Raw genomic sequence first — 27,739 nt, forward strand, 5'->3', positions numbered from 1 at the left:
ATGCTGTGCCTGTATGGAATTCTCTGCCTGCTTTTCTTCAGATTTGTCCCAATCTGCCGGAGTACGGATTCTCCTCAGCTCAAGGAAGGAATTCTGAAGGATGCCTTTCACAACAGAAGCATCATCACAGATCACCAGTAAGTTCATTGCAAAGTCATAGTTGCAAGCAGGTTATTCCCCAGCACCTCTCCCACTGCTTTCAGCCCCCTCCAAGTTCTGTAGCAGCTGACTTGTAAGTCTGTGGACATATTGTGTTGTGCAAGCACATAATTTCAGGACATATTAAAGAAAGCATGAGCTCCAAGATTACTTGGAGGGTGTTCTCAGGTGCTGTGAAACTGAGTAGAGGGGGTGGGGGGGGGCAGGGGGTATAGAAAATAAAACTTCAGGCACTGGAAATTTGAAATAATAAAAAAAAACAATATTATGGAAACACTCAGCAATTAAGGTGAAGTTTTGACAAAGGATCTTGACCTGAAACATTAATTCTGTTTCACCTTCTGGATTCCTCTAACCCCACTAACTCTCGTTTCAAAATCTCTTCAGATGTAAAGGATGTGAATTGGGATCCTTCTCTTCCCAACAACGACAGCCAAACCCTTGCATTTTTCTGATTCCATATCCGAGAACCCATGAACACAACTTCAGTACTTTTTATTTCTATTTTTGCACTTATTGTAATTCCGTTTTTTCCTATATCTATCATGTAGTACACTGAACTGCAGCTGTAAAGTTAACAAATTTCATGACATATGCTTATATTGAATCTGATTCTGAACTTCAAGTTGTCTCGGTAGTGGCGGCTGAAAATGGAGTGTTTTATTTTTGCCACGTGTGCTGAGGTATTCAATTCATTGCAACAGTGCACTGAGGTAGTATGAGGTAAAGCAATAACAGAAAGCAGAATAAAGTGCAACAAGCAGACAGTAAGGTGCAGGATCTATCTTGTCTCAGGATGTAGATTGTATTGGGACCTGCCTCTTAAATTTCTTGTCTAACAACAGCCAAACCTTCATGTCTCTCTGATTCTATATCTAAGAACTTTAATTTGTCTTGGTAGCGGCAGCTGAGCCAGAAGTTGGCACTGAAGGTAACACCTATCACTCAGTCCAATGCCATCAGTTCAACTCAGGCACTGGCAATGTGTGTGTGGCAGAAGGATTCGGGTCATGGTGCATGTATGACCTAGAAGAGAAGGGTAATTCTTGTTCTGGAGGTCATGCCACTCCAAACAACTTTGTAAGGGCCGCCTATAGGAAACGATTGATGGACACGGACACAAGGAGATACTTGGGTGGTGAGCAGTTCTGCAAATTTCACAGAGGGTGGAAAACCGCCTCCAAGCTGGTATGTTGATCTGTGCAGAATCTGGAGTCAGATTTTGTAGTATAGAAGTGAAGGCCATCTCTAGGTCAACAGAAGGACTTGGATCAGGAGAATGGGCAAAGAAGTGGTAGATGGAATACAGTGTTGGGAAGTACACGGTCATCCACTTTGTACAAGAAATAAACTATTTTCTTAATGGAGAGAAAATTCAAAAGTCTGAGGTGCAAAGGGACTTGGGAGTCCTTGGGCAGGATTTCCTGAAGGTTAATTTGCAGGTTGAGTTGGTGGTAAGGAAGGCAAATTTTGAGAGGACTAGAATATAAAATCAAGGATGTTGGCGTATTTTAGGCACTGGTGAGGCCTCACTTGGAGTATTGTGAGCACTTTGGGCTCCTTATCTAATAAAGGATGTGCTGACTTTGGAGAGGTTCAAATGAGGTTCATGAAAATGATTCTGTGATTGAAAGGCTTATCGTATCAGAAACGTTTGATGGCCCTGGGCCTCTACTCACTGGAATTTTCTATGAGGGGCGATCTAATTGAAACCTATTAAATATTGGAAGGCCTCTACAGAATGGATGTTTACTATGGTGGGTGAGTTTAAGACCAGTAGACACACCCTCAAAATAGAGAGACGTTCATTTAGAATGGAGATGAGGAATTTCTTTATCCAGAGAGCAGTGAATCTGTGGAATTCATTGCCATGGGTGGCTGTGGAGGCCAAGTGTTTGGATATATTTAAGGCAGAGGTTAATAGATACTTGATTAGTCAGGGCATGAAGGAATATGGGGAGAAGGCAGGAGATTGGGGCTGAAAGGCAAATAGATCAGCCTTGATGAAATAGCAATAGCCTAATTCTTTATGGTCTTATATAGAACCCTAACATTTATAATATGACTATGTGAATCCAACCATCATGTGGTGATGACAATCTCATCTTCTGGTGCAAAATGTGAGTTGTATTTGAGAGATAATGGGCAGAAGGGGAAGGGGAGTGTAGAAACAGAGACAGTAATTCCATGCTCCATGTTCCTTTCCAATCAGATTACACCAGTATCAGCCCTCTGGCACTTTCATCTACATCTATTATCTCCTAACTTCTGTCACTATTTCCAACCCTCATAAGGACATAGGAGCAGAGTTAGGTCATTGGCCGATCGAGTCTACTCCACATCTGCCTATCACTTTTGTTCCACCTCTTCCCTCCACCTTTTTTAACTTGGCTCTTTATCCCCTTTCCTTTAGTCCAGACTAAGTGTCTCGACCCAAAACGTTGAATGTTCAATTTCTTGCACGGTTGCTGCTCAGCATGAGAAGATGATGTGTCAGTAGTAAAGATCAGACTACTCTGAACCTTAGGGTTGAAGAAAGGTGATTGATGTGTTGGATAGGAAACTGCTCCTTTACTTGTAAGTAGTTTAGAACCTAGAACATAGAATGGTGCAGGCCTTTTGGCCCACAATGTTGTGTCAACCAAGATCAATCTAACCCTTCCCTCCCACATATCCCTCCATTTTTCTTTCATTCATTTGCCTACCTAAGAGTCTCTTTAATATCACTAATGTATCTTCCTCTGCCACGACCCTGGTTGTGGATTTCATGCACCCACCATTCCCTGTGTAAAATTACTCCCTCTGATATCCCCCCCCCCACTATATTTTCCTCCAATCACCTTAAAATGATGCCCTCTCATATCAGCCATTTTCACCCTGAGAGAAAGACTCTGTCTGTCCACCTGATCTATGTCTGATATCATCTCTTACACCTCTAACAAGTCACCTCTCACCCTCCTTTGCTATAGACTAGCTCACTCAACCTTTCCTCATGAGACATGCTCTCTAATCCAGGCTGTATCCCGTTAAATTTTCTCTTCAACCCTTCCGAAGCTATAATGAGGTGACCAGATCTGAACACAGTACTCCAAATGTGATCTACAGAGTTGCAATATTACCAGGTGGCTCTTTAACTCAATCCCCTGACTAACCAAGGACAACACACCACGTGCCTTCTTAACGACAACCATCAGCATGTAGGATGTAAACTCTGATGTGATACAAGCTGTTTATTTCTTCTGATTATGAAACACTTAGCTTACCAGTTCCTAGCTTGTGCTGTAGCTCGAAATGCTTGAGAAGTTATAAAATCTGTGCTGTCAGGCCACACAAGCAAATTAAATTCGTTTTGCTTGTGTGGTCTGACAGCGGAGATTTTATCACTTCTCTGAAGTGTTTCAAGCTTACTTGAGTGGAAACCAGTCTGGAAAGCAATTCCAGCATCAGTCAAACCTAAGTCTACATGGACAGATTAAACCCCAGACAGTTCCTTCCAAAGGTTTCAGGCAGTTGCTTGCCATGTACTTGCCAAACTATTGAAGCCCAACTTTCAGGTCTGGTCTCTCTTTTAAAGGAAGGGTACACTTGGGGTGGAGGGAGTGTGATGATTAATCAGATTGATTCCTGAGATCCTCAGACTGTCCTACAGGAGAGATGAGGCCTATTCTGCCCAGAGTTTAGAAGCGTGAGAGATAGAAGCATTCAAAATACTTGAACAGTGTAGATTATCTAATGATCCTAATTATTTTCACCTTAATTAATCACTGATTACTTCCTCACTGACAAGGCTAGCATTAATTGTCTAACCCTAAAGTGACCGGACCCTGAACCGAGTGGCTTGCCACAGCAATCCTGAGTTCAGCCAAGCTGGTGATTCTGGATCTGGACTGGAATGACAGATTTCCTACCAAAAATGGATGTTAATGACCTAAATTTAATTTTTTTTCAATTTAAATTCCTTGGTTGTCATTTGAACTCATCTCTTTGAATTAATTGTCCGGGCTTTTGGAATACTAGTCCAGACATATAACTACCCTATCACTATAGCTCGTACAAATGGGAGGTGACGGGAGGAACATGGCCTCAGTGAGATCTTCCGCACTGTTGAGAGGTAAAATGTCAGACTTCATAATATGTGTGGATACTGATCGACTGGATTATATGTTGGAGCACTCAAAACAAAATCAAACCGTAACATGCCAACCACATGTGACAAGACCATGTGACATAGGAGCAGAATTAAACCATTTGGCCCATCGAGTCTACTCTGCCATTTGATCATACCTGATTTATTTTCCTTCTCAACCCCATTCTCCTGCTTTCTCACCATAACCAAAAGACCATAAGATATACAGTAGCAGTGGAATTAGACCATTTGGCCTATCGAGTCTGCTTTGCCATTTCATCATGGCACATCCAATTTTCCCCTCAGCCCCAATCTCCTGCCTTCTCCCTGTATCCCTTAATGCCCTGACCAATCAAGATTTTAACATCCAGTGCCTTAAATATACAAGACATGGCCTCTACAGCTGCCTATGGCAAAGGATTCCACAGATTCATCACTCTCTGGCCAAAGAAATTCCTTCTCATCTCTGTTCTAAAAGGACGCCCCTCTATTCTGAGGCTGTGTCCTCTGGTGTTAGACTCTCCCACCACAGGAAATATCAATTCCACATCCGCTCTATCAAGGCCTTTCACCATTCTATAGGTTTCAATGAGGACACCCCTCTTTCTTCAGAATTCATGTAAATACAGTCTCAAAGCTATCAAACACTCTTCATATGGCAAACCATTTTATCCTGGAATCATTTTCATGAACTTCTTTTGCACCCTGTCCAGTTTCAGTACATCCTTTCCAAGATAAGGGGTCCATATCTGCTTACAATACCCCAAGTGAGGCCTGAACAGTGCTTTATAAAAGTCTTAAAATTATGTCTTGCTATAATATTCTAGTCCTCTTGAAATGAATGCTAACATTGCAGTCCTTCACTACCATAGACTCAATCTGCAAATTAACCTTTAGGGTATCCTGCACAAGGACTCCCAAGTCACTTTGTGCCCCAAATTTATGTATTTTCTCACCATTTAGAAAATAGTCAACCAAAGTGCTTGACCATATACTTCCTGACACTGTCATGTCTTTTCCCACTCTTCTAATCTGTCTCAGTCCTTCTGTAGCCTCTCTATTTCCTCAAAACTACTTACCCCTCCACTTATCTTCATTTTGTCTGCTGACCTTGCAACAAAGCCATCAATTCCATCATCCTAATCCTGACAATCAGCCACTGCTTTATCCATGCTAGAATCTTTCCTGTAATGCCATGGGCTTGTTAAGCAGCCTCATATGGTGCACCTTGTCAAAGGTCTTCTGAAAATCTAAGTACATCAACCAATTCTCCTTTGTCCACCCTGCTTGTTACTTTTTTCAGAGAATTCCTACTGATTTGTCAGGCAAGATTTTCCTTCGAAGAAACCATTCTGACTACTGTCTATTTTATCACGTGCCTCCAAGTACCCTGAGTCCTCATCCTTAATAATTGACTCCAATATCTTCCCAACCACTAAGGCAGACGAACTGGCTGATAGTTTCCTTTCTTCAGCCTCTCTCCCTTCTTAAAGAATGGTGTGACATTTGCAATTTTCCAGTCTTCTGGAACCATTCCAGAAAATAGTGATTCTTGAAAGACCATTACTAATGCTCCATAGTCTCTTCAGCCACCTCTTTCAGAACTCTGGAATGTACACCATATAGTCCAGCTGACTTATCTACCTTCAAATCTTTCCGTTTCCCAAGAACTTTCTCTCTAGTAATAACTTCACACACTTCATGACCCCTAACACCTGGAACTTCCACCATATTGCTAGAGTCTTTCACAATGAAGACTGATGCAAAATACTCATTTGGTTCATCCGCCATTTCCTCGTTCCCCATTACAACCTCTCCACAATCATTTTCCGGTAGTCCGATATCCAGTCTTGCCTCTCTCCTATATTTTTGATATTTGGTGAAACTTTTGGTATCCTCTTTAATATTATTGGCTAGCTTACCCCTCTTTACCTTAATGACATTCTTAGTTGCCTTTTGTTGGTTTTTAAAAGCTTCCCAATCCTCTAACTTCCCACTAATTTTTGCTCTATTATATGCCCTCTCTTTGGCTTTTCTGTTGGCTTTGGCTTCTCTTGTTAGCCACAGTTGTGTCATCTTGCCATATTATGACAATTGCTCCTTAGTGTTCTTTTACCTCAAGCTTTCTGATGAATTCTGGTTCATTGCACAAAACCCAATCCAGAATAGCTGATCCCCTCATGGGCTCAACCATAAGCTACTCTAAAAAGCTATCTCATTGATACTCTAGAAATTCCTCCTCCTAGAATCCAGCACCAACCTGATTTTCCCAATCTACCTGCATATTGAAATCGCCCATGACTGCTGTAACATTGCCTTTTTGGCATGTATTTTCTATCTCCCGTTGTAATTTGTAGACCACATCCTTACTACCGTTTGGGGATCTGTTAACAATTCTCATTGGGGTCTGTTTACCCTTGCAGTTCCTTAGCTTATCCACAATGATTCAACACCTTCCAACCTTATGTCATCTCTTTCTAATGATTTGATTTCATTTTTTTTTACCAACACAGAACTCCACCCCCTCTACCTTCCTGTCTGTCCTTTTGATACAATGTGTATCCTTGGACATTAAACTCCTAGCTATAATCTTCTCTCCGCCATGATTCAGTGATGCCAACAACATCACACTTGCCAATCTGCAGTAGTGCTACAAGTTCATTTATGTACCTTACTGTATACTGCACACAGTCAAATAGAACACCTTCAGTCCTGTATTCACCACTTTGATTTTGTCAGCCTCTTACATTACAACTCATCCTGTTGACTGTAATTTTGCCCTGTCAGCAGCGTCTCCTCACGACGCATTGCCTCTGTTTGTGAACCAGCTACCTCATTTTCAGCACTATCATCCGTCTTTCCTACAATACTTCCTATGATAACCTTTGACAGCCTTGCTTATTAAGAACCTATCAATTTTCCACTTGAAGTATACCCAATGACTTGCCTCCACGCCATCTTTGGCAATGAAATACACAGATTCACCACCCTCTGGCTAAAGAAGTTAGCTCTGGTCCAAGACTCATCCACTATAGGAAACATCCTCTCCACATCCACTCTACCTAGGCCTTTCAATATTTGTTATGTTTCAACGAGATCCCCCCCTCCCCTCACTTATCATTCTGAAAACAGATAAGGAATTTCTGAGTTCAAAGTCCCCCTCTGTCCTCAATCCAATGCTACTAATTCACATCCAAAATGAAATCATATTTGTCTTTCCAGTCACCTTGAGGAGGAACTGAAACAGCATCTTGGAAAGATTGACTTGGACAAAATGTCAGAGAATGAGCTGGAATTCTACTTCTTCACGTGAGTCAGGTGCATCTGCACTTCTGTTGAAAGTCTTCATTTAATGTTTTTCCAATATTTTTCCTCAGCTGTTTGCACTAAGGTTTATTGTTCAGCACACTGAACATTTGGGCCACTCAAGCGTGAGCTAGACACATGAAAGAGACTAATACAATCAATACAGTATCCCCCTCCCCCCTTCCTTTCACAGATACCACTATTGCATTATATCTGTTAGGGAATAATAATAATTAGAGAAATTTATTTTATTAAACAAATGCAGACTTTGTGAGAGACATTGCATTTGTTAAATAAAAAAGAAATCAATTATTTATTACAATTGTAATTACCTCATGTTCACATCAGTTTCAGAGCACTGATGCAGTTATGCCTGCTGGGTCTGAACATGTAAACATCTGCAGTTATGTGCCTTGCTGAAGTGCAACTGAAAAGTCAGACTAAACCTTTAGTTTTTTTTTTGTCCAAATCATGTTAATAACATCTGATCATGTTAAGTAACCAAGAGAATTGGCAGATGTCCAGCACAAACAAGGTAAGAATTCTTTTTAACCTTGATCTTTTTTCTGAAATGCTTGTATTCCCACTTAAGAAGAAGCTTTTTAACAGTTAGGCAAATCAGTGTTAGCTGGGCTCTCCTAAATGCTCAGTGCATGTAGGTACTGGGTTGGCTTACTTGGTTAGCTACTTTGGTTAAAGTGCTAATGCAGGAACCACACTTCACTAAAAGCAGGGTTAAAGAAATAACCAAGTTGCCTTCTGGTATGTGATACTTGAATGAGATAGGGCAGGTGACAAAAGTTTGTTTAGGGGAACGCTTTGCATCTAGTGATCATAATGGTATTAGTTTCAAAGTAAATATGGGAAAGGATAGGTCTGGTCCCCAAGTTGAGGTTCTAAATTGGAGAAGGGCCAATTTTGATGTTATCAGAAAGTGTGGATTGGGACAGGATTTTCTGGCAAAAGTATACAGTACTTGTTAAATGGGAGGCCTTCAAAAGTGAAGGTGGGAACAAATGAGGTGCTTATGGAGTATAAGAAATGCAAGAGACACAAAGAAATCGGGGGGGGGGTGCTAAAAAGCACGTTGTTACTCAGTAGCAGATAAGCTGAAGGAGAATCCTAAAGGATTCTACAGATAATTTAAGAGAAAAAGGATTGCAAGGGACAAATTTTGACCTTTGGAAGATCGGAATTGTAGTCTATGCGTGGAGCTAAAAGAGATGGGGAAAATCTTAGATTGATGTTTTTCATCTGCATTTACTTAGAAAATGGCACAGAGTCTATAGAAGTGAGGCAAAGCAGCAGCAAGGTCATGGACTCCACACAGATTAGAGAGGAGGAGGTGTTCGCTATCTTAAGGCAAATTACTGTGGATAAATTCCTGGGGCCTGACAGGATGTTCTGTTGAACCCTGTGTGAGGCAAGTGCAGAAATTCTCAGAGCCCTCACAGAGACATCTAAATTGGATTAGACATTGACTCTGCAGGAGAAGCCAGGGAGTGGTAGTAGATGGCTTCCTCTCTGACTAGAGGCCTGTGACTAGTGGGGAGCTGGAGGGATTGATGCTGGGTCCTTTGTTGTCTATCTTCTATATCAATGATCTGGATGATAATGTGGTAAACTGGATCAGCAGATTTACAGATGATACCAAGATTGGTGGTGTAGTAGACAGTGAGGAATGCTATCATGGCTTACAGAGGGATCTTCATCAGCTGGAAAAATTGGTTGTAAAATGGCCAATGGAACTTAATGTAGACAAGTGCAAGGTTTTGCACTTCAATAGGACCAACCATGGTAGGGCACTGAGCAGTGTGATAGAACAAATGGGTATGAGAATATAGGTCCATAATTCATTGAAATAGTGTCACAGATAGATAGGATCATAAAGAAAGCTTTTGGCACGTTGGCCTTAATAAATCAAAGTATTGAGTTCAGGAGATGGGATGTTATGTTGAAGTTGTACAAGACATTGGTGAGATGTAATTTTGGAGTATTGTGTGCAGTTTTGGTCACCTTCCTACAAGAAAGATGTAAATAAGGTTGGAAGAGTACAGAAAAAATTTACAAGGATGTTGTGAGGACCAGAGGAGCTGAGTTATAAGGAAAGATTGAGAGGAAATTTGATAGAATGTTCAAAATTATGAGGGGTACAGATAGGGTAAATTCAAGCAGGCTTTTTTCACTGAGGTTGGGTGGGACTTCAACTAGAGGTCATGGGTTAAAGGTGAAAGGTGCAATGTTTAAGGGGAAACTTCTTCACTCAGAGGGCCGTGAGAGTGTGGAGCAAGCTGCCAGTACAAGTGATGCATGCCAACTCAATTTCTACATTTGAGAAGTTTGGATAGGCACATGGATTGTAGGGGTGTGGTCCAAGTGTAGATCGATGGGGGTAGGCAGTTTAAGTGGTTTGGCACAGACTAGATGGGCTCAAGGGTCTGTTCCTGTGTTGTATGACTCCATTTGAACTCCTTTGAAAGCGGTGTTCAATACTCCATTATTGTTGCAGAATAGCACTACCTGACAGTGTATGTCAAAATCAGGTTTATTGTCACCAACATACTGTAAATCATTAGTTGTTCTGTGGCAGCAGTACAGTGCAGAAATAACAAATTACAATAAAAAACAATAAATAGTACAAAGGAGCAATATCAAGGTAGGGTTCATGGACCATTCATTAATCTGATGGTGGAGAGGAAGAAGCTGTTCCTGGGTCTTAGGCTCCTGTCTGACCTCCTCCCTTACAGTAGGACTGAGAAGAGGGCACATACTGGATGGTGAGGGTCCATCATAGTGGATGCTATGCCCATGATAGAGCTTGCTAAGCCCGCAACCCTCCGAAGCCTCTTGCCATCCTGTGTATTGGCATCTCCATACCAGACATGGAAGCAATCAGAGCACCTCTGCAATACTTAACTACAGTGTTTCATGAAGGTAGCTCATCACCATATTTCCCAAGGCAACAAACACAGAGTATTCAATACAAGTCACGCCAGCTGCGACCGCATTTTGAGAATGATAAGAAATTCAGTAGAAGTAATTGGATGTTCGAAGTTCAAGGTAAATTTATTATCAAAGTACATACAAGTCACCACAGACAACCCTAAGGTTCATTTTCTTGTGGGTGCATTCAATAAATTTATAGAATAACAACAGTGACAGAATCAATGAAAGACCACCCAACCAGGGTGTTCAGCCGGAGTGCAGAAGGCAAAAAGAAGAATCAATAATAATAAATAAATAAACAAACAATAAATAACAAGCACAGGAGATGAAGCATTCTTGAAAGTGAGTCTATTGATTATGGGAACATTCAATGATGGGGTGAGTGAAGTTATCCCCTCTCGTTGAAGGGTAGTAATTGTAAGTGAACCTGGTGGTGTGAGTCCTGAGGCTTCTGTACCACCTTCCTGACAGCAGCAGTGAGAAGAGAGCATGACCTGGATACTGGGGATCCTTAATGATGGACGCTGCTTTCCTATGACAACGTTTCACATAGATGTGCTCAATACTTGTTATAGTTGTTGGGTACAGAAGGTATTGCCTTACACTGCCCACCAACATCCAAAACTACCCGCCTTCCCTTATCGTAGAGAATAGTTTCAATACAACTTCAACTCTCAGGCATCAAGTAATAAAAAGTCAATAAAACTACAGAGCAATTACATTTGACAGCCAGCTAGAAAGGGAACTTCCCAAATATGTGATGGTTCCTTAAGAGTACAATTTTAAATTTTTTCCACACCTCTTGGATAAACTATATTAATTAATCACCTTATATCTTTCTCCCCTTTTCCAGTCTGCATGACTTTGACAAAAACATGCTCTTGGATGGTCTTGAAATATTGACAGCACTGAAAGAGTCCCTTGAAGAAGCCCTGGCTGTTTTTCCTAAAGAAGACATGCTGAATTTACTGACTGGTAACATTTCTGATTTTCTGTATGGGAAGAGATACAGCTCAGAAACAGGCCCTCTGGCCCACCATTAATCACGCGTCCACTCTAATCCTATTTTATCCCCTCACATTAGCCTCTACTCACCTACATGCATCTATGAAATGTGAGAGGGAACCAGAACATGCAGGAGAAACCATGGGATCATGGGACAATGTGTGAGCTCCACACCGAACGCACTGGAGCTCAGGATACGGCCCAAGTCACTTGAGCAGTGAGGTAGCAGCTACACCAACTATGTCATGCATCACCCTTCAGATCACAGAATCAATCCTAGACTGAGATCAAGATGCACCCCACCTCACCCCCTCCCAAATTCATCTTCATTAACTAGCTTCCCTTTTGTAGTGATAACACTTTCCACCGTGTAACTCATAATACCCCATAGTTATTAAAACAAAAGCCCATTCTGCAAGGCTGATGCACAAGGAATATTTTTGTTTATCAGTGGATTTTGGTCTGAAATCTCCAAATTAAGGTCCAAAAACTCCAAAGGCAAATTATATCCTGCAAATCTCATTACTGCAAACATTTGATTGGGCTTTGTGAAATGACAACCGATTCAACACAAGACTGACTATACTATCTGCAGCATTATTACCAAGGTGTGTTTCCCTGATTGTGCCTCTTTATGGGGCTCATTGGAAATTCTTTTTAGGCTTAAACTTAGTAGTCACTAGGTAAAAAATAATTTGTCACCTGACCTCTGTGCCAGTGAACCGTTGTAAATAATGTTGCATATTTTAAGCTATGAAGGAGATTGCGAAGGCTTATGGCACTGGATCAGAAAGTGCTTACCTTGTGCAAAATGGATTTTCAGCAATATTGCATTTGCAGTTATTGTCTTTTGCATACTGGTTGTATGCCCAGTCGGTGTGGTCTTTCACTGATTCTATCGAGAATGACCTCAAGAAAATGAATCTCAGGGTTGTATATGGTGACATTGCCATACTTTGATAATAAATTTACTTTTAACTTTTTGAACTTTGAAGAACAGCAGGTTACTATTTATTAATGAATATACATAGAAACCAAAAACAATTACACTCTAAATCAGTGATTATCAACCTTTTTTATGCCATGTACCAATACTATTAAGCAAAGGGTCTGGGGATCCCAGGCTGGGAAACCCTGTTCTAAATGCTGTCTAGTTGCTATGCTTCAAGGTAACTTCCATATTTGTCTTCAAAGATGAATCATAAGATCAAAGCAGCAAGTGGTGAAAATAAAGGGTGTGATTGGTTAATTTTATTGTCAATCACGCTCACTGACCAGATCACTGTAAGTGACTGAGGTTGAAGGTCTGCATCTAAAGATCAAAGATTAGAGCATCTTTATTTTTCATATGTATAGTGAAAAGCATTGTTTGTGTCAATGACCGACATTTTGGGAGCAGCCTGTAAGTTTCACCACACTTCCAGTGCCAATGTAGCACGACCCCACAACTTACCCACCCTTACCTGTAGGTCTCTGGAATGTGGGAGGAAACTGGAGAGCCTGGAGGGAATCCACACAGTCACAGGGAGAACGTACAAACTCCTTACAGATAGACAGGAATTGAACGCTGATCTTACAACTGGTACTGTAAGCATTACGTTACCATGCCACCCTTCTGGACTAGTTCCTGAGGATTGGAGGGTGGCTAATGTAACCCCACTTTTTAAAAAAGGAGGGAGAGAGAAACCGGGGAATTATAGGCCGGTTAGCCTAACGTCGGTGGTGGGGAAACTGCTGGAGTCAGTTATCAAGGATGTGATAACAGCACATTTGGAAAGCGGTGAAATGATCGGACAAAGTCAGCATGGATTTGTGAAAGGAAAATCATGTCTGACGAATCTCATAGAATTTTTTGAGGATGTAACTAGTAGAGTGGATAGGGGAGAACCAGTGGATGTGGTATATTTGGATTTTCAAAAGGCTTTTGACAAGGTCCCACATAGGAGATTAGTGTGCAAACTTAAAGCACACGGTATTGGGGGTAAGGTATTGGTGTGGGTGGAGAATTGGTTAGCAGACAGGAAGCAAAGAGTGGGAATAAACGGGACCTTTTCAGAATGGCAGGCGGTGACTAGTGGGGTACCGCAAGGCTCAGTGCTGGGACCCCAGTTGTTTACAATATATATTAATGACTTGGATGAGGGAATTAAATGCAGCATCTCCAAGTTTGCGGATGACACGAAGCTGGGTGGCAGTGTTAGCAGTGAGGAGGATGCTAAGAGGATGCAGGGTGACTTGGATAGGTTGGGTGAGTGGGCAAACTCATGGCAGATGCAATTTAATGTGGATAAATGTGAAGTTATCCACTTTGGTGGCAAAAATAGGAAAACAGATTATTATCTGAATGGTGGCCGATTAGGAAAAGGGGAGGTGCAACGAGACCTGGGTGTCATTATACACCAGTCATTGAAAGTGGGCATGCAGGTACAGCAGGCGGTGAAAAAGGCGAACGGTATGCTGGCATTTATAGCGAGAGGATTCGAGTACAGGAGCAGGGAGGTACTACTGCAGTTGTACAAGGCCTTGGTGAGACCACACCTGGAGTATTGTGTGCAGTTTTGGTCCCCTAATCTGAGGAAAGACATCTTTGCCATAGAGGGAGTACAAAGAAGGTTCACCAGATTGATTCCTGGGATGGCAGGTCTTTCATATGAAGAAAGACTGGATGAACTGGGCTTGTACTCGTTGGAATTTAGAAGATTGAGGGGGGATCTGATTGAAACGTATAAGATCCTAAAGGGATTGGACAGGCTAGATGCAGGAAGATTGTTCCCGATGTTGGGGAGGTCTAGAACGAGGGGTCACAGTTTGAGGATAGAGGGGAAGCCTTTTAGGACCGAGGTTAGGAAAAACTTCTTCACAGAGAGAGTGGTGAATCTGTGGAATTCTCTGCCACAGCAAACTGTTGAGGCCAGTTCATTAGCTATGTTTAAAAGGAAGTTAGATATGGCCCTTGTGGCTACAGGGGTCAGGGGGTATGGAGGGAAGGCTGGGTTCTGAGTTGGATGATCAGCCATGATCATAATAAATGGCGGTGCAGGCTCGAAGGGCCGAATGGCCTACTCCTGCACCTATTTTCTATGTTTCTATGTTTCTATGTTTTCCACTCTTTGCAATTTTTGCTGTGGTTTCTGCCACAAGTCCTTTTGTTGCATTAAGTAGATTGTCTTCTGAATACACTTTAAATTCTAAAATCAATTGTTTACTGTGAGGCCTAACATGTATCCCAGCCTCTGCCAAACCTGGCTGTTAATAGAGGTACTTTAAATCTGTTTGGAAAACTGGGGCAAGTTTGACCATAACTCATGCTCAGATTGCCAGATGTACTACAGATGAACGCTACGCAATACCCCAGCATTCTATATAGCCCAAAAACAAGGGAACCCTCTTCCCCACACCACCACCACCCCCCCGATCCCAGCCATACCAACTCTTCACAAATCCCTCTAACCTTCCCTTTTGTGAGGCAGAACGTTCTGTCCTCAGTAAAGGCCTCACCTTTATCCCTCTGTGCCCACACCTCAGTAAGTTCTGCACCCGCCATGATGCTGAGCTCTTCTTCCGCCTCCTCCGTTTTTCACACCTTCTTTGGCAAGGACTCTCCAAACCACACCAATAACCCTTTTTCTTGTCTTCAACCCTCCTCCTCTTCCTGGACATCCCATTCTGGTCGTCTTCCTGCTCATTATCCTTTCGACCATAAGACATGGGAGCAGAATTAGGCCATCTGGCCCATTGAGCCTGCTCCGCCATTTAATCATAGCTGATGCCTTTTCTCCTTTTCCTCAACCCCAGTTCCCAGCCTTCTCCCCATAATCTTTGATGCCATGTGGCAACAAATTCCACAAGTTCACCACCCTTTGGCAAAAGAAATTTCTCCGCATCTCTGTTTTGAAAGGGCACCCCTCTATCCTGAGGTTGTGCCCTCTTTCCCTAGACTCCCCCACCATGGGAAACATCCTTCCCACATCTACTCTGTCTAAGCCTTTCAACAGTCAAAAGATTTCAATGAGATCCCCCCTCATCCTTCTGAATTCCAGCAAGTACAGACCCAGAGCCACCAAACGTTTGTTGTACGAAAACCCTTTCATTCCTGGAATTATCCTTGTGAACCTCCTCTGAACCCTCATCAATGCCAGCTCATCTCTTCTAAGATGAGAAGCACAAATACTCAAGGTGAGGCCTCACCAGTGCCTTATAAAGCCTCAGCATCACATCCTGGCTTTTGTATTCTAGACGTCTTGAAATGAATGCTAACATGGCATTTGCCTTCCTCACCACCGACTCAACCTGCAATTAACCTCCAGGGTGTTCTGCACAAGGACTCCCTTTGCATCTCAGATTTTTGGATTTTCTCCCTATTTAGAAAATAGTCTGCACATTTATGTATTTCTACTACCAAAGTGCATGACCATTCATTTTCCAACATTGTATTTCATTTGCCACTTTCTTGCCCATTCTCCTAATCTATCTCAGTCCTGCATCTTACCTGTTTCCTCAACTCTACCTGCCCCTCCACTAATCTTTGTATCTTCTGCAAACTTGGCAACAAAGCCATTTATTCCATCATCTAAATCATTTTTATACAGCATAAAAAGAAATGGTCCCAACACCGACCCCTGCGGAACACCACTAGTCACTGGCAGTCAACCAGAAAAGGATCTTTTTATTCCCACTCGCTGCCTCCTACTAATCAGCCAAAGCTTTAACCATGTTAGTAAATTTCCTGTAATACCATGGGTTCTTAACTTGGTAAGCAGCCTCATGTGTGGTACCTTGTCAAAGGCCTTCTGAAAGTCCAAATATACAACATCCCTGTATCCTCTTTATCTATCCTACTTGTAATCTCCTCAAAGAATTCCAATAGTTTAATCAGGCAGGATTTTCCCTGAAAGAAAACCATGCTGACTTTGCACTACCTTGTCCTGTGTCACCAAGTACTCCATCACCTCATCCTTAACAATTGACTCTAACATCTTCCCAACCACTGAGGTCAGGCTAACTGGTCTATAATTTCCTTTCTGCTGCCTTCCTCCTTTCTTGAAGGGTGGAGTGACATTTGCAATTTTCCAGTCCTCTGGCACCATGCCAGAGTCCAATGATCTTTGAAAGATCATTTCTAATGCCACCACAATTTCTAACACTACCTCTTTCAGAACCCTAGGGTGCAGTTCATCTGGTCTTTCTGCTTTTTGAGCACCTTCTCTCTTGTAACAGTAATTACACTCACTTCTCTTCCTTCACACTACAACATCAGTCATACTGCTAATGTCTTCCACAGTGAAGACTGATGCAAAATACTCATTTAGTTCATCAGCCATCTCCATGTTCCCCGTTATTATTTCTCCTGCCTCATTTTCTAGTGGTCCTATATCCACTCTCATTTCTTTTATTTTTAACATACTTGAAAAAACTTACTATCCACTTTGATATTATTTGCAAGCTTGCTTTCATATTTCATCTTTTCCATTCTAATGATTTTTTTAGTTGCTCTCTATAATATTTAAAAACTTCCCAGTCCTCTATCTTCCCACTAATTTTTGCTTTGTTGTATGGCTTTTTTTTGCTTTTACAAGGCTTTGACTTCCCTTGTCACCCACGGTTGTACTATTTTACCATTTGATATTTCTTCATTTTTGGAATACACATGTCCTGCACCTTCCTCATTTTTCACAGAAACGCATGCCATTGCTGCTCTGCTGACATCCCTGCCAGCAGCTCCTTCCAATTTACTTTGGCCAACTCCTCTCTCAAACCAGTGTAATTTCCCTTACTCCATTGAAATACCGCTACATTAGACTTTACTTTCTCCCTATCAAATTTCAAATCGAACTCAATCATATTGTGATCACTGGTTCCTAAGGGTTCTTTTACCTTAAGCTCCCTAATTGCCTCCAGTTCTTTACATAACACCCAATCCAGTATAGCTGATCCCCTAGTAGGCTCAACAACCTCACTCTCTTGAGATCAATTACCAACCTGATTTTCCCAATCGACCTGCATGTTAAAATCTCCCATGACTACCATAACATTGCCCTTTTGACTCAGCTTTTCTATTTCCTGTTGTAATCTGTGGTCCACCTCCCAGCCACTGTTGGGAGGCCTTTATATAACTGCCATCAACGTCCTTTCACCCTTGCAGTTTCTTAACTCAACCCACAAGGACTCAACATCTTCCTATCTATCCTATGTCACATCTTTCTACTGATTTAATGCCATTCTTTACCAGTAGAAGTATATCACCCCCCTTGCCTACCTTCCTATCCCTCTGGTACAATGTGTAACCTTGGACATTCAGCTCCCAACTACAACCATCCTTCAGCCACGATTCAGTGATGACCACAACATCATACCTGGCAATCTGTAATAGTGCAACAAGATCATCCACCTTATTTCTTACACTACGTGCATTTAGATACAACACTGTACTGTTTTCACTATCCTTTGATTCTGCATCCCTGGTGTTTTGATACTCAGCTTGTTGGCTGCAACTAAGTCCCATCAACTGCCTGCCCTTCCTGTCTGTCTGACTGCATGCTACCTTTACTTTTTTACCATCTGTCCTATCCTGAGTCTCTTCACTCTGGTTCCCACCCCCTTGCCAAATTAGTTTAAACCCTCCCCAACAGCTCTAACAAATATGCCCGCAAGAATCTTGGTTCTCCCCTCCGCACCCCCCCCCCCCCAGGTTCAGGTGCAACCTGTCACTTTTGAACAGGTCATACCTCCCCCAGAAGAGATCCCAGTGGTCCAAGAACCTGAAGCCCTGCCCTCTGCACCAGCTCCTCAGTGTTGCATTTATCTGCCAAATCATCCTGTTTCTACCCTCACTGGCACGTGGCACAGATAGCAATCCAGAAATTACTAGCCTGGAGGTCCTGCTTCTCAGCTTTCTAGCTAGCTCTCTAAATTCTCTTTTCAGGACCTCTTTGCTTTTCCTTCCTATGTCATTGGTACCAACATGTACCAAGACATCTGGCTGCTCTCCATCCTTCTCCAAAATGTTGTGGACATGATCTGAATTCCCACCTGGGAGGCAACATACCATCTGGGTGTCCCTTTCACATCCACAGAATCTCCTGTCTGTTCCCCTCACTACTGAGTCCCCTATCACTACCACTCCCTTCTCTCTCTTACCCTTCTGCACCACGGACCCACGGTCAGTGCCTGTAACCTGTCGCCTTGGCATTCTCCAGAGAGGTCATCCCCCACAACAGTATCCAACACGGTATACTTATTTTTGAGGGGAATGGCCACAGGTGTGTTCTGCTTTCACTGTCTATTTCCATTTCTCCTGACGGTCACCCAGCTACTCGCCTCCTGCAACTTTGGGGTGACTATTTCCCTGTAACTCTGATCAATTATCTGCTCGGTCTCCCGTTCAAGCCAAAGGTCATCCAGCTGCTGCTCCAGATCCCTAACAGTCTTCCAGGAGCTGCAGCCGGATGCACTTCACGCAGATGTAGTTCCTCGGGAGACTCTGGGTCTCCCAGTTCTCCAACATCCAGCACCAAGAGCTAACCACAGTCATTTAAATGGTATAGTAAGAGAGAAAAAAAAGGCCAAAGCCTCTTTTAACGCGAAAGCCTGTCGCTTTTACTCTCACCACTGGCCCACTCCAGCCAATGACCGCTCCGCTTATCCCTTCTGTATTTTTATTTCGTTCGCAGAGCTCTGTTGACGCTGCTGATAGATGGAGAAACACCCGTGAAATTCTCTTTTTAAATTGCTAACTGCCAATGAGACATCAACCATTTTGACTTTAATACTCCTCTCTCCAATTCTAACCTCACTCCTTCCGAATACGATGCTCTTCACTCTCTCCTTACTAATCCTAACCTCACCATCAAACCTGTAGATAAGGGGGACGGGGTTTGCTGTAGTAGCCTGGTGTACTGACTTCTACCTTGCTGAGGCCAGGTGACAACTTTCTAACACCACCTCTTGCTTACCCCTCGAGCGGGACCTCACTAAGGAGAACCGGGCCATTGTCACCTGCGCCATCACCAACCTTATACGCTCTGGGGATCTCCCATCCACTGCCACGAACCTCATAGTTCCCATACCCCGCACTTCCTGTTTCTACCACCTACCCAAGATCCAGAAAACTGCTAGTCCCGGTAGACTCGTCGTTTATACTTGTTCCTGCCCCACCGAACTTATATCTGCATACCTTGTTTCTGTTTTACCGCACCTGGTTCAGTCCCTTCCTAACTAAATCCATGACACTTCACATGGTCTGGATCTTTTCAATGACTTCAGGTTCCACGGCCCCGATTGTCTTGTTTTCACCATGGATGTCCAGTCCCTATGTACCTCCATCCCGCATCAGGAGGGCATTAAAACTCTCCGTTTCTTTCCGGACAGCAATCCCAACTGCCCCCCTCCACCACCCTCTCCTCGGTCTGGTGGAACTAATCCTCGCTCTCAACAATTTCTCCTTTGGCTCCTCCCACTTCCCTCAAACAAAATTTGCAGCCCTGGGCACTCTCATGGGTTCCAGCTATGCCTGCCTGTTTGTCGACTACGAGGAACAGTCGACGTTCCAAGCCTACACCCGTATCATTTCCCAAACTTTTCCTGTGCTACATCAACAACTGCATTGGTGCTGCTTCCTGCACCCATGTTGAGCTCATCAACTTTGCCTCAATCTTCCACCCTACCCTCAAATTTACCTGGTCCATTTCTGACACCTCCCTCTCCTTTCTCAATCTCTCTGGCTCTATCTCTGGAGACAGTTTATCTACTTATCTTTCACAAACCCACTGATTCTCATAGCTACCTGGACCATACCTCTTCCCGCCCTGTCACTGGTAAAATTGCCATCCCCTTCTCTCAATTCTTCCGCTCCACTGCATCTTCACTTAGGATGAGGCTTTTCATTCCAGAACTAATGAGATGTCCTTCTTCCTCAAAGAAAGGGGCTTTCTTTCCTCCACTATCAATGATGTCCTTGCAACTCTTCCATTTCACACATCTGCCCTCATCTCATCCTCCCGCAACCCCACCATGGATAGGATTCCTCTTGTCCCCAGCTACCACCCCATTAGCCTTCACATCCAGCACATAATTCTTTGTAATTTCTGGCATCTCCAATGGGATCACACCACCAAGCACATCTTCTCCACTCCAACTTTCCACTTTTCGCAGGGATCGCGCCCTACGCAACTCCCTTGTCCATTCATCCGTCCACATTGATCTCCCTCTTGGTACTTAACCTTGCAAGTGGAACAAATGGCATATCTGCCCCTACACCTCCTCGCTCACTACCATTCAGGGCACCAATCCTTCCAGGTGAGGCAACACTTCACCTGTAAGGTTGCTGGGGTCATTTACTGTATCCAGTGCTCCCGCTGTGGCCTCCTGTAAATCAGTGAGACCAAACATAGATCGGGGGACTGCTTCGCCGTGTTCCTATGCTATGTCCACCAAAAAAAGTGGGATCTCCCAGTAGCCCTCCATTCCCATTCTGACATGTCAGTCCATGGCCTCCTCTACTGCTGCGATGAGGCCACACTCAGGGATCAACATTTGGAGGAGCAACACCTTATACTCCAACCTGCTGGCATGAACATCTGTTTCTCAAGCTTCTGGTAATGGCTCCCACCCTCTCTTTCACCATTCCCCACTCTCACCTTATCTCTTTACCTGCTCATCACCTCCCTCTGTCCTTTCTTCCGTGGCCTTCTACCCTCTCCTATCCGATTTCCCCCTTCTCCAGCACTATCCTTTCATCAACCAGCTTCCTAGTTCTTTACTTCACCACTCCGCCTCTCCCGATTTCACCCATCACCTACCTTGTACTACTTCCTCCTCTCCCCACACCTTCTCGCTCCGACTTCTCTTCTTTTTTCCCAGTCCTGATGAAAGGTCTCGGCCTGAAACGTCGATCGTTTACTCTTTTCCATTGATGCTGCCTGGCCTGCTTGAGTTCCTCCAGCATTTTGTGTGCGTTGATACTATATAACCCACACACTCAATGATACCGTGGATTCCAGTCAATTGGGCCATCGGTTAATTGGGGCATCCATTTATTTGGGACACTCTGAAAGAATATAAAATAAATTGAAAAAATAGCCAGAATTCCTTTTGGGATACCATGTGCTTCATTAGGGCAGAAGACTGAACAGTTTCTGACTGGTGTGAGTAGCATGCATTTGCATGATCGTTAAATACTACACTGTGTTTAGAGCAGTCAATTTTTAAATAGTGTCAGTTGTGTGTGTGAGGGTTTAAAAATCAGTGATTTTTGTCACCGATAGCTGGCGAAAAATAAGCAGTAAGACAATTCGGAACTGTTACGCTCACTTCGGTTTCAAACATTTAGGCTTGCTAGAAACGGCCAAGAGTGAAAATGAAACCATTTCACTAACTCAACAAGTTAGGAATTTTGGAAGTGTCAACAATCATCGTGAGGCTATGCTGTTGTCTTGCTGCTGCCATCAGGAAGGTAGCGCAGGAGCCTCAGGACCCACACCATCAAGTTCAGAAACAGATATTAGCCCTCAACCATCAGGCTCTTGAAATAGTGGAGGCAACTTATGAGACCCATTACTGAACTGTTCCCACAACCTGTGGACTCACTTTGTTCCTCATCTCATGTTCTCAATATTTATTGCTTATCTATTTATTATTAGTTTTTTTCTTTTGTATTTGCATATTGATTGCTTGTTCATTGATTCTATTACATTTCTTGTATTTACTGTGAATGCCCACAAGAAAATTAACCTTGGGGTTGTATATGGTGACATATCTATATTTTTGATATCAATTTTGGACTTTGAATGTTACAATAAAATTGAAGATTTGGGAGATGCAATTGCCACTTACAGTCAATTAAACGAACAGCAGATGAATTCCTCTGTCGGTAACTATTAGCGACTAATGCACAGTTTTATTGTAATGTAGACGTGGGCTGTATTCATTTAAATACATAATTTGTTACTTAGTTAAATGATGGTTTGTCTTTTTTATACATCTTAACTATTTCTATGAAACTTTGACTAATTGGGGCAGTTGCTTAAATGGGCCTAAAGTTGTTATCCTGATCAACTGGAATCCATTGTACTCACTGACTTCAATCCACTGGAGCTTTTAATGTTGATATTTACCTTGGTCTTAAAATCAGACTATCAAAATCACTGCTGAAATATTGCCTTCAAACATTAAACTCAGTGGAAGAATTTTTGACCTGAGTACTGGTTTGTAATGTTTCTGGAATAATCTTCTATGGCTCAGTTTGGCTATGTTGTGTTTTGTATGTGCAGAGTTAAGGACTGAGATCTCTTCGAAGGCATTGTTGTGGCCACGTGGTGGATACTGACACCTCCTGTTTGAGCCCAGTATTTACAACTCAGCACATCACTGAAACCAGCTACCCCTCCTTGGAGTGTCTATACTTTACGCTGCCTCCCCAAGGCCCTATCCATTCCCTCTCCCCCCTCTCACTGAGCAGAAGATACAAAATGCCTGAGAGCATTTACCACCAGGCTCAAGGACAGCTTCTACCCCACTATACTGAATGTAAGTCACAAAATGCTGGAAGACGTCAAGCAGCAGAAATAGAGTTCACGTTTCGGGCCGAGATCCTTCATCAGGACTTGACCCAAAACATCAAAACTTTATCCCTTTCCAGAGATGTTGAGTTCCTCCAGAATTTTGTGCGTGTTACTCTGGATTTCCAACATCTGCAGAATCTATTGTGTTGTTTTATTGAATGACTCACTATGTCAATAATTTGGACTTGCAATCTACTTCATTCTGATCTTGCACCTTAATCAAAGACCCCACCATCCTGGACCACCTTCTCTCTCCCATTTAGCAGAAGATACAAAATTCTGAAAGCACATACCACCTGCTGTTTTAAGTCGATTAAATACTTTCCCAGTATAATATCAACAAGCAAAGCAAATAGATCAGAGTGTGATCAAGGGAAAGCTTTCAGAAGAATTTACTTCAAGCTTAAGAAAGTCTGCCAAACAGAGCTCAATAGTAAAAGTATAACAAAGGCAATAAACACTTTTGTAGTGCCCATATATGACATCTATCGGCATAATATTTTGGTCTGAAACCAATCTCAAAAATTTGCAAAGAAAAATCAGAACTGAGACATTTTAGAAAACACAATGTACCCTCAAATGCACTTAGAGTGCCATCACCTAGGATAGGAGGAGGAAGAGAAATAACACACACAAAAATTTACATAAGTCAGATAAAACTTCTAAGGACATATTTTCATCAATGAAAACAGGATTCAGCACTCCACACAAACATAAGCAATTCTGATAAGTAATACATATCACTAAACTTAAAAGAAAGCACAACACAGTAAAATTCAAAGTACATTTATTATCAAAGTAAGTACGCAGTATACAACCCTGTCTCCCCACAGACAGCCCCAAAACCAGTTCAAAGAATAAACATCAACCACCCCCCACGTGCAAAAAAAAACAAAAGCGAAAAACACAACATAAAACTTAAAACCAAGCAGATTCAGTTCAGCTCAGCGTTCGTCAGCTGCAGGCCGTCCTGATTCAAAATCGCCCAAAATAGCAACAAAAAAGGAATGACCAGAAACGCATCATAGGATGAACTACAGAGTCCAATCCACAAACCATATCAATTAAACCTCTCCTCAGGACCCAGAACTCGGACAGCATCAAGGGAGAGGGGAGACGGAGACCATCTGAACGTAGGGACCTTCCTTTGGGAGCAGCGAGAGACAGACCATCACAGGCAGGCTCCTTCCTCCGGCGGCAGCGAGTAAGAGACGGGAAGATGGTGCTGAGCACTCCCTCGCCTTGATGATTTCACTCTTCCTCAATGCTTTAATAGGTGAGAAATAGGGTCAATCATGGGCTCATGCCCCATTTCCAGGCTTCTTGGCCTCAAGGCTACATGCTGCACTTGAAACACCTTTGAGAGCAGCAAAGTGCCAGATAACTCATTCAGCCCAAAAACACACCACCAAAATGTTGATCACATGCTCCAAAATTAGCAGAACCATATTTGAAAGAAAGACGTAAAAATGAAAGTCGTTTTGTGAACTGTCTGGAGGATGTTGTGTTGTCTGCTGGCACCATCTTCTTTCGACCTCCACTGTCACTACAGAAAAAGAAATTAACCAATGGAAGAACATGACACTCCATGGAAGACATCCCCACAATATCAGACTAGATATTGACAAGGAAGTGTTGAACACCTTGCTCGGCGTTGGACACCTTGTCCCAAAAAACAGAGGGGTTCCTTGGGCAATGTAGGACTAGGTGGTTGACACAAAAAATATCAAAAATACTCAATAAAAGACAAACAAATTCAAGATGATAAGTGCAGAAATTGCCAAGAGACACCAGAAGCAATCCAACACATTAGAGGATCCTGCAGGAATTTAACTCAATCTGATTACTCACACAGGCACAATCAAGTGGCAAACATCATTCACCAAATTCTTGTTTTAAAATACAAACTTATAAAATACACCATACCCTACAACAAATACAGGTTTTAAAGTCCATTGATATTGCCATTCCAAACACACATGACACAGAAACAAATAAATGAAAAACACCAGAAATATGCTGAATTAAAAGAGGAAATAGAAAGACTATGGAACATGCACAGGGTATACATTGTTCCGATAGTAATATCTATAACTGGTATCATTCCAGTCACTGCACAATAGCATTAAACAATTAGGCTTACACAGCAACATTTGTGTAAATCTCCAGAAAGCCACAATATTAAACACCACTAGTCTGAAAGTTCCTAGTAATTGAGAAATGAGTGGACTTGGCTATGACCGTACCTCAGCTTTTACCAGTTTGAGTTGAGGAAAAAAACAATAATGATGATGAATAATCAATAAATATCGAGAACATTTCAAGTACTTGAAAGTGAATCCACAGATTGTGGGAACAGTTCAGTGATGGGGCGAGTGAAACTCCCTCTGGTTCAAGAGCCTGATGGTTGAAGGGTAGTAACTATTCCTGAACTTGTGATGTGGGTACTGAAGTACCTGTTACTACTACCTGATGGCAGCAGTGAGAAGAGAGCATGGCCTGGTGGCAGGGATCCTTGATGATGGATGCTGCTTTCCTGCTCTGTGTAGATGTGCTCAATGGTGGGCTGCCTTTAGCCATGGGCTGCTTTTTGTTGCATTTTCCATTCAAGGGCATTGGTGTTTCCATACCAGGCCATGAAGCAGTCAATATAATATGCACCACACATCTACAGAAAAGTTTGTCAAAGCTTTAGATGACATGCCAAATCTTTGCAAATTTCTAAGAAAGTAGAGGCATTGCTGTACTTTCTTCATAATGGCATTTACGTGCTCGACCCCAGGACAGATCCTCTAAAATGATGACATTGAGGAATTTAAAGTTGCTGACCCTTTCCACCTTTAATCCCCCTATGAGGACTAGCTCATTATTCTCTGGTTTACTCCTGAAGTCAACTAATATCTCCTTGGTTTTGCTGATATTAAGAGGTTGTTGTTGTGGCATTACTCAAGCCAGATTTTCAATCTCCCTCCTATATGCTGATTCATCAGCACCTTTGATTTGGCCAACAACAGTGGCGTCATCAGCAAACTTAAATATGGCATTGGAGCTGTGCTTAGAATCGCAATCAGTGTAAAGCAAGTAGAGCAGGGGCTAATCTCACAGCTTGTGGTGCACCTTTGATGGTGGAGGTTGTGGAAGAGATATTGTCGACTGGCTGGGGTCTGCAAGTGAGGAAACTGAGGGTCTAGTTGCACCAGGAGATATTGAGGCCAAGGTCTTGACTCTTATTGATTAGTTTTGAAGGATATTGGTATTGAATGCTAAGCTGTAGTCAATGAAAAGCATCCTGATGTATACATCTTTGCTGTCCAGATGTTCCAGGGTTGAGTCAAGAGCCAATGAGATGGCCTCTGTTGTGATAATAGGTAAGTGGGAGTGGGTCCAAGCCACTTTTCTGGCAGGAGTTGATGTTTCATCACCACCCTCACAAAGCACTTCATCACAGAGGATGTAAGTGCTACTGGATAAGAGTCATTGAGACAGGTTACCACGTTCTTCTTAGGCACCGATATAGTTGAAACCTGCGTAAAGCAAGGTATCTCAGACTGCTGAAGCGAGAGATTAAAGATAATGATGAACGCTCTAGTTGATCAGCACGTCTACAGTTCTCAGCCAAGTACCCGTCTGGATTAGATGCTTTCTGTTAGTTCACCCTCCTGAAGGATGCTCTCACATTGGCCTCAGAGGCAGAAATCACAGGGTCATCAGGCACTGTGGAAGATTGCAATGTTGTTTTGGCAGTCAAAGCGAGAATAGAAGGCATTGAGCTCATCTGGGAGTTGTCAACTATGTCACTTGATTTCACTTTGTAGGAATTGATAGCATTCAAGCCCTGCTATTAACAATCTGACTAATAGATTTGAGTCCATAATAATCATGTGCAAAGGTGCCATTTATACAGCAGGACACTTGCCTTGCTTACCTGATGGAAATGTCATGCAGAACCATCCAGGTCTTGTGCTGAAGCTCATATCCTGGGGACGGTTAGGTTGGCACATGCTTAAACTAACAGTTCCTTATGTATACAAGTCCTTTACCTAAGACTGATTCCGTGATTCCAGGCTCCTCAGAGAGGACCCGTAGAGCAAAAATCTCTCTACAATAAACCTCACCATTTCCTCTCTTTTCTTTTGGTAAAGAAATGACAGATGAAGTTTTGGAAAAGGATGACATGGATAAAGATGGGTATTTATCCTACTATGAGTACATGCACTCCCAAAACAGGACAGCCAGTCCCACCACCATCCTGGATAAAAGTGCAAAAGGTAAAACAGCAAACTCGATGCTGTGAATACATCGTACTCAAAGTCAACAAAAGAAAAGAATCCAATGGAAAGTGACAAATTAATTGGTGTTACATGTTTTATATAATTCATTAAAGCACATGGGTGAAAGGTAATCTGACTCCTTGTGATACCTGGATCAGAAAAGTTACCAGTCCATCCCAAACCTGAATTCTCGTCTGAGTCGGTCACATAGTCAGGTAGCATGAAGGTAGCCTCGAGTCCATGCTATCAAATAACCAGGTACAATAACCCTTTGCTAATCATGTTATATTCTCCACATTCACCTCCCTCAGATTCATTCATCACATGTACATTGAAACATACAGTGAAATGTGCCGTCTGCGTTAACA

The 27,739-nt window shown here is 42.6% G+C and overlaps 1 protein-coding gene across 1 annotated transcript; it reads left to right on the forward strand.

The window, feature by feature from the left end:
• LOC134351043 (multiple coagulation factor deficiency protein 2 homolog) lies at window positions 1-27,739 on the forward strand. Its single transcript, XM_063057045.1, has 4 exons — window positions 1-137; window positions 7,508-7,594; window positions 11,391-11,512; window positions 27,243-27,739. Exons 1-4 carry the CDS (start codon window positions 1-3, stop codon window positions 27,392-27,394), a joined length of 498 nt encoding a protein of 165 aa, XP_062913115.1. The 3' UTR covers window positions 27,395-27,739.

Source organism: Mobula hypostoma, chromosome 8, assembly GCF_963921235.1.
Source record: "Mobula hypostoma chromosome 8, sMobHyp1.1, whole genome shotgun sequence".
Lineage (NCBI taxonomy): Eukaryota > Metazoa > Chordata > Chondrichthyes > Myliobatiformes > Myliobatidae > Mobula > Mobula hypostoma.

Excerpts from the sequence above, each read along its gene's own strand:
- LOC134351043 (XM_063057045.1), top strand. The coding sequence starts at position 1 with ATGCTGTGCCTGTATGGAATTCTCTGCCTGCTTTTCTTCAGATTTGTC. Across the intron at positions 138-7,507 it reads AGCATCATCACAGATCACCA|TCACCTTGAGGAGGAACTGA; the intron begins GTAAGTTCATTG and ends TTGTCTTTCCAG. Across the intron at positions 11,513-27,242 it reads CATGCTGAATTTACTGACTG|AAATGACAGATGAAGTTTTG; the intron begins GTAACATTTCTG and ends CTTTTGGTAAAG.